Genomic DNA, 8,260 nt, shown 5'->3' with positions numbered 1-8,260 from the left:
GTCACGGCTCTCTGCCGTGACAGGGGAGGGGCTGGGTTCCCCCCTCCGCCAGCGCTGACTGGCGGAACGGACGGGGGAGGGGGCTGGTACAGCTGGCTCTGCCTCTAGATAGGCAGAGCCAGCTGTCAGTCACGCAGCTGGGCGGATCCCGGCACAATTGCCGGGATCTGCTTCAGCTGCGGAATCTGCGGTATACTGCGGCGTCTCAGTATACCGCAAGCTACAGCTCGCGGTGTACTGAGCCTAGGTTGATGGGAGGCGCTAGTTTCTGTCCTCCCGTTACCCTAAGGAGAACTATGGCGAAAAGCCTTAACCCCATAGATCTCCTTTAACTATTAACAAAAACATATCTTATTTGTGTATCACTTGGCTGTAGATCCTGAAATCATCTCTGAATTGGTGCTGACACTGAGGGGGGCTACTTTAGGGCTGCAACAACTAATCGACATAATCGATTATAATCGATTATTGAAAAAGTTGTCAACTTTTTCAATAATCGATTTTTTTTTTTCTTTTTTACTTCTACTGCTCCAAGCTTGCTCCTGTGATGGACTACAATACAAACTAGAAGTCTCATCACTGGAGCCATTTTTAAAAATGTATTTTATTTTTTATCCGATTAACCGATTAATCGAACTTAATAATCGGCTAACTAATCGATTTTGAAAATAATCGTTAGCTGCAGCTCTAGGCTACTTTGTTGTCCCATGACAGACTACAATCTCAATGCAAATTATTAAACTAATCTTAGCCGAGCGATGCACAAATAAGATACATTTTTGTTAATAGTTAAAAGGTACTTGAATGCATTTTTAAGATTTGACTCCTGAGATTAGTGTCACTTTAAGCTCCAAGCTAACAGCACAACAAACATATATGGGAGCCGTTTTACCCGGTGAAGGATGTAAATGTTTATGTAGCCTGTTTTGTTAGCCAGCCACTCCTGCCAGGCAGCTCAGCTAAATTATCAACCTGCGGAGTGGACAGTGAAATTAGTAGCACCTTGATAAGTCTTCACTCTGCTCTCTCCTCCTATCTGCTTGTTTCCTGAAAACAAAACATGCAATGCAGCAGAGTCTGCTTGGCTCTTAGTGCTGCCCCCTCCCTCTCCCAATTTGAACTCTGGTTGTTTTTATTTTCTGTCTTCCTGGAGTTGAGATTAAACATACTATATTCCCACAGAATACAGTGTACACAAACACGGAATAATATAACATTTTAAGTGCTTGGCTGCAAAAATGTATGGGTCAGAGCAAATCAGGACTACTGCCACAATGGATCTACAATCAAACCCAAATAACTTTCCACCTCACTGTGCTACCAAATTAAAATGGTCCCAAACACCCCATAGGAACATATGAAATAAAAAATATTTCAACCTCCAACCATAAAATAAACAGCACTAAACATTCCCCAATATACAAAGAAACAAGAGAAAAGTGTGGAAGCTCCACCATGAAAGTAGCAAGCAATAAAACCTGGATTGTGAAACTGAAAAGGACTTCATATCCAAGTCCTCTGGTATTTTAGGAAGTCAAGAGTCCCCTTGCTGTAAAGAGGGGAGTCAACTATCAGCTTTCACATTATGTGGTTTATCTGATTATAGGATATCATGGTCAAATATATCAGTGAACATCTCAACTCTAAACCAAATTAAACAAAACATTTTTATCAGTAGTTGTAGAACCTGCAATATTTTTTCCAAAGAATCCAAATTGTCCGTTTCAGAACAATATGAAATGTAAAGTTATCATTACATTTCACAAAACCCGAGGTGGAAGATGCAGCTTTCCAAGGACTGAAGTTCAATAATGACGCTGCCAGTCAATACTGAAACCAAGGAGCTTAGTGAATACACAAACTATGAAAACACTTATTTGCTGCCTGATTAATCAGTTGTTATTACATACAATGAAAAGAGATGCAAATGTCAGAGAAACCCACCTTGTACTGGCACTTGCAAAACATTTTGTTTCATTACACATAAACACAATGAATGCAGGGGCCCACTAGGGTGATCTTTGCCTTGGCCCACTTATGTCTCAAACAGTCCTAAGCAAGATGCAAGCAGATTATTTTAATTATTAATGAATATATGCAAATATAAACCTACCCACATACCTGCAGATCAGTCTGTCTGAGACTTTTTCTGGCAGAGGTCCAATCTTCAACAGACTAGTTCATTTACATTGATAAGGGTGCCCACACACCTTACGATAATCGTGGGAAATCCCGCGATCGTACGATTATCGTAAGGTGTGTGGAAGCCGTGCGACCTCTACTACTGTAAGGTCGCACGACTTTAAACTTATGGACATGTTCGAAAACCCGCCGAGCATCGTACGATGCTTGTGGCATGTCCGTACGATAACAGCCGTACGGGCCGGTGTGCGCAAGCGCACACTGCCCGTTCGGCATTGCGGTCATCGGAAGCCCGCCCCTCAGGCAGATTAAGTACCTTACAACCATCACAAGACAAAAGTCTTGCGATGGTTGTAAGGTGTGTGCCCAGCCTTACAATGATGGGTGGTCATAACTGCCTATGAAAGGACTAGTATACATGGGTGATTGGATTTAAAATACTTTTCCATGTATTCACATTGCCTTTAGTCTTCCATACAAATCAAAGCACAAACTGATCCTTTCTGTGAATACCATCTGTAAGGCCTTGTTCACACCAAATGCAGAGCAGATCTGCACGAGTTTCTGCACACGCAGTGCAGTGGGTGGTGCCGCGTTTTTGATGCGTTCCGGGCCGTTTTTGGGAAAAAAAAAAAAGAATAAACAATTTTAATTTTTTTTTTTTTTAGTTTACAAGGCTTTCAGTGCGTTCTAGTGCGTTTTTGATGCATTTGCAGGCATTCCAGAGCAGGTAAAAATTGTTTTTTCAAGCCACTTTGTGGAAGGAGCCAGGTGAAAAATGATCAGCTGAACAGTGACTGCAGCCAATTAAATGCAGTCACTGTTGCAGCATTCAGCTGGCTATCAGAATAGGGCCCATTCACACCTAAGCTGTTCCTCACTCGCCGATCAGTGTGACAAAACAGCTCAACACCAGGAATCCCATCCATTTATCTGGCCCCTGTGCACATGTCAGTGTTTTGTCACAAGCAGAAATATGCCTGTCGCGCGAATACTACAAGCACTACTTTGGGGGAGATTTCAGCTCGTTTTGTCCCATAGACTTAATAGAAAACGCTTAAAAAATGCACATTGCGATTTTGTTGTGTGCATGTTTTGCCCACTGACATGAATGTGCCAGAATCTGCTCACAAAACGCACGACTTTACATACATGCATAAAACACGTACAAATAAAGATGGGCATACAATGCGCAGGTGTCGTCCTAGGTGTGAATCCAGCCTAACAGCTGGCAGGGGATATTCCTCCATCCATGCTATTCAGTGTGGATGGTGAAATCTAAAGATTTCCTTTGTTCAGCCTGCTGGGCTGAACAAGAAACATTTCCATGTGTATGGCCAGCTTAACATGAGGGATAATAAAAATGTAATAGCAACACGTATGTTCCAATATGACTAAAGCATCTGCCTCCCTGCCCAAATTATACCTGAATGGAGAACGGTCAGGAGAGAAAGTTGCCATAAGCCTATGCATAGCCAAGAGAAAATGTTAAGGCCTTGTTCACACCAAATGCAGAGCAGATCCGGTCAGGTTTCTGCACATGCACGCTAGTCTTTTAGATGCGTTTTGGCTAAAAAAAAAGAATTTTTATTTGTTTTAGTTTAACATGGGCTTTCAGTGCGTTCCAGGCATTTGCATGCATTTTTAGATACAGAGCAGGTAAAATAGGGCCTGCTGCATTATTTTTTTTTTTACCTGCTCTGGATCTGCACGCTGCGGTGTGAACTGGCGCTCAAAATACCATAGGAATACATTGGACGCAGTTTTGATCCGGTCTGCACCTGCTCTGGATCTGCTCCACGCTTGGTGTGAACTAGCCCTAAGTGTGCCTTTTTTGAAGATATTTTGCACATGTAGCAGAAACTTTCAAGTCACATGGCTTGTTCACACAAAATGCAGACCAGATCTGCATGGGATTCTGCACACAGTGCAGTGTGTTATACTGCGTTTTTTGCCACGTTTTTGATGTTTGTTTTTTTTAACGTTTAGAATGGGCTTTTAGTGCGTTTCCAGGACGTTTTCATGTGTTTTTGATGCATTTTAGAGCAGGTAAAATAGGGCCTGCTGCAGTTTATTTGACATGCTCTGGAACTGAACGCTGCTGCGTGAACTAGAGCCCAAAATACCATTGGAATACATTGGACCCGGTCTGTAACTGCTCCGCTCCTGGAACGCGCTTGGTGTGAACAAGCCCTTAAGACATTTATGGTGGATTTCTGCATGCACATTAACATGCATTGCTTTAAAGTAGATGGAATAGCTAAATTAACTTGCATTAACACTGCATCCCCATTGCTCATTTACTTGCTGTGTACTGTTTCTAGGACTCACAGTCTAAAAAACACTGCTCTATGTTAAGTGCCTGTTAGGTCTCGTTCACACCTAGGCGTATTGCATATGCGCGTCTGTCGCACGTTTTTTTACCGCGACTCGCGGAAAAAAAGTCGACAAACGCGCGTTTTCGAAGGCTACTTGGTTGTATGCCAATGGAAACGCGCAACAAAACGGCCCAAAGTAGTACATGTACCTTTTCAGGCGTTGGCCGTTTTGTAGCGCGTTAGGGACGGGCGGAAATACGCCAAGGTGGGAACGAGACCATTGAATACAATGGGATTTATATTTTTGAGCGTTTTGTAGAGCGTTCGTCGAGCGTAGAACGCGCTACAAAACGTTCAGGTGTGAACGAGGGCTTAGGAGGGAAATCTCTCTACACTCCCAACAACGGCTATGCAGTGGAAGCTGATGGGTGACATCACAGGTCTGTGTAATTCAGCCCTGTTGACAAGTCACGCACTGCCTTTTACACTGTGATTTTTTAGAAACAGTATACAGCATGTATATGAGTAGTGGAAAGTTAATTTAGCCTTTCGTTCGACTTTAAGGAAGCCCTTTCATTTTAAATGCACTGCCCACGCACCACCATGCAGGTTTTAACAAATCTGCAGCCTTTTTTTCTCACCTCAGCACACCACAACGCACAGAGGGGTTTACATCTGTGGATTGTGGTATGCTAAAACGAAGTATGTTGAGGTGTGATGAGGTGCCATTCAAAATGAAAGAAAATACAGAAGTTCAATCCCTTTCCCACTTCATCCAAAGCTTCAACAGCTATTTGCTTCTGAAATTGCCAAAAAAAGAGCAAGAACATTTTAAACTAACCACATGCTTGGTAACTGCAGATCCAGAATTAAGCATAATTCTATCTGAGAGAGTAAAAGAGACATGAAAATGTATGCTTGCATAATTATCTGTGTAAGCAACACACAGAAAAGGGAATGGTACAGTCAATCACTGGCTTGGATATAGCATTGTATTAAAATAATTACAAGGTAGTACAGGATTTACCATAGAAAAGGGGTGGAGTGTGCCTCTGTTCAGGACACACTTTAAAATCAAATTACAAAGCAAAAATGTATAGACAATATTATAAAATCATGCCCAAAACTATAATGCCTGCAATTTTACCTCAACATCTCTGTAGTCTCTGGGAAGCAAGGAAGACTACACTACCATTGTTACTGTACAATCTCATAGTTGGCATATGTGACTTTAGTTCCACTTTAAAATCAGAAAGATCGCAACAGGAGGACCTGAGGATCGTAGAGAGTGATATCAAAGTCAGATAAATAGCATAAAGATCTGTGATCTTCACACCTTTCATTTCAGGACCATTTACACCAGATGTGTTGGGGCTGCACTGGCTGTTTTTTTCCAGCACAGCCCCAAACACAGATGGGCACAGTTCACACCACCGCACTAAAAAAAAAGTACTGTAAGCAGATCTTTTTTCAGCGCAGCGGGTACCACGTTGCACCATACTGTGCCCATAGAACTTAATGAAATGTCACTTGACATTTCAATAAAAGTTCTTTTAAAAAAAAGAAACTGTGTGATGTGCCGGGATCAATGTGCTTTGCACAGCAACTGATGTGATTGGAGGTAGCCTTGCCATTTAACAAACACACACAAAAGAAAAAAAAAGTATAAATGTTCTAGAACTGGGAAATAATCTAATGCGTGTGCTGGATTGAAAAGCTCAATTAACCCCCTTCATGACAGGCCTTTTTTTGCACCCATGTTAAAATGAGCTATTGAAGTGCAGATCGCACTTCAATAGCTTATAGCTGGGCTGCAGGAGCCCAGAACTGACAGCCATGGGACCGGAAGTGATGCAATCTGCATCGCTACCGGTCCCATAGAATGGGGAGGGGATCAATGAACGGAAGTTCGTCAACCTCCTCCCCAGCTCCCCGCGCACACCAAGGAAGCCGGGCCCGAAGGAGGCGCAACGGAGCCCGGGAAGCACGACGGCTGTGTCCGGCGGCCCCTTCTACGGGACACAGAAGCGATCTGGCGACAAGTAAGTCGCCAGAATTGCTTCGGTTGTAAAGCCGACAGTCGGCTTTACAAGTTTAAACAGAGTCCCAGTCTGTTTAAACAGCCCCGATGCTGGCGAAGTAAACTGTAAGTCGTCAGTCACGAAGGGGTTAAATGGTTTTAACCTTTTCAAAAATGCTAAATAATTTGTATTTAACAATTCTCATGATGCTTTTTGTGCAAACCTCTATGAAAACAGTGCTTTGTTAAAACTGCACATTTTCCAGCATCAGAAAATGAATCATTTCAAAGCCATTCTTTCTCATTAGCTGCATCTGAAACAGAACTGGCCATACACAGCCTAGACTTCAAGAAATGTTAAAGTGATATTAAAAGGAGAACTATGAGGTGAGTGCTTTTCACTCACCTCATAGTTCTAGCCGACCCGTGACAATGAGACTGTCACAGGTCGGACTCAGTAGATCGGGAGGTGAGCGAACACATACTGGCGTTTGCTCACCTCTCGATCATGTCACGGCTCTCTGCCGTGACAGGGGAGGGACTGGATTCCCCCCTCCTCGCTCTGATCCTCCAGCGCTGACTGGCGGATCGGACGGGGGAGGGTACAGCTGGCTCTGCCTCTAGATAGGCAGAGCCAGCTGTCAGTCACGCAGCTGGGCGGATCCAGACATAAGTTCGTCACGCAGCTGGGCGGATCCAGACGCAGTATACTGCGGCGTCTCAGTATACCGCGAGCTACAGCTCACGGTATATTGAGCCTAGGGTGACGGGAGGACGCTAGTTTGTGTCCTCCCGTTACCCTAAGGAGAACTATGGGGAAAAGTATTAACCCCATAGTTATCCTTTAAAGTCAAAATGTTTTTGAGCTATTTCAAATGCTGATTAAATCACTTTTAATGGATGCTGCTACTCGATCTTTATTAGCTTTAGTTTTCTGTAGAATCAGCTGGTCCCCCCCCCTCCCTGAGCACTGGTCCTGATATCCTGTTTTAGGGTGTCTCCTTCCCTTTACAGGGTCCTATAGAGCCACCCTTGTGTGTGCTGGTAAGCTGTGTGTGTCTCCACAAATACACAGCAAGACACTCCCCCTGCTCTTCTCCTTTTCCCCTCCTCCAAGCTAGTAGATGGACAGTTGATGGAGACTGCTCTGTCCCTGAAGTTTATTCCGTCATGCAACCCTGTACTGAAATGAATTTTAGACCATTTTTTGGGGACAGATAGAGCTTTCTTTTGGTGGTATTTAAACACCACTGGGGTTTTTATTTTTTACTATAATTAGGCGCACCCGCGAAATCGCAGAAAACTACCATACCCAAAATTGGCCATAGGCGACACTTTAAAAGCTTTTACCGCTCATCAGTTTAGTGTTATCAGTGATTGATGGCCCTAGACCTATTGCTCTCACTGGGAAGTTCGCAGCGATATGTAACATGTGCGGTGTAATGGGCGTAATTGTCTTTTTTGCACGTATGCGCCCCCGACGCATGTTTGCATGCGTGTATGCATGGGTGGGGACTTAAATTTTTTTTTATTCTTCTTTTTTATGTGTAACTTTAAAAAAAAAAATTGGGGGGGGACTTAAATTTTTTTCCCCTTTTTTTTTCACAAAACTTTATTGCTATCACATACGGGGCTAATAAAAAACCCCCTATGTGATAGCAAAATATGTGACAGGTCCTCTTTATGGAGACATCAGGGGTCTCCAAGACCCCTAACACCTAGGACCCCCCAAAAGAAGCTGATGAAGCACAGATCTGCTCCATCAGCTTCTTTCCAGCTT

At 43.4% G+C, this 8,260-nt stretch overlaps 1 protein-coding gene across 4 annotated transcripts in view; it reads right to left on the bottom strand.

Annotated features, from left to right (window-relative positions):
- Window positions 1-1,350, bottom strand: part of MAP3K4 (mitogen-activated protein kinase kinase kinase 4) — a 62,754-nt gene extending 61,404 nt beyond the window's left edge. For all 4 annotated transcript variants that reach the window (XM_018566215.1, XM_018566217.1, XM_018566216.1 and 1 more), the window contains exon 1: window positions 1,345-1,350. In XM_018566215.1, coding sequence (XP_018421717.1) covers window positions 1,345-1,349 — 5 coding nt within the window. In that variant the 5' untranslated portion in view covers window position 1,350. The remainder of the gene's footprint in view (window positions 1-1,344) is intronic.
- Window positions 1,351-8,260: the final 6,910 nt, after the last annotated feature.

The sequence above is a fragment of the Nanorana parkeri genome, unplaced genomic scaffold (assembly GCF_000935625.1).
Source record: "Nanorana parkeri isolate BGI_ZX_2015 unplaced genomic scaffold, ASM93562v1 scaffold925, whole genome shotgun sequence".
Taxonomy (NCBI): Eukaryota; Metazoa; Chordata; class Amphibia; order Anura; family Dicroglossidae; genus Nanorana; species Nanorana parkeri.
The sequence above is the reverse complement of the archived record's forward strand: the minus strand, read 5'-3'. Positions and strand labels throughout refer to the sequence as shown.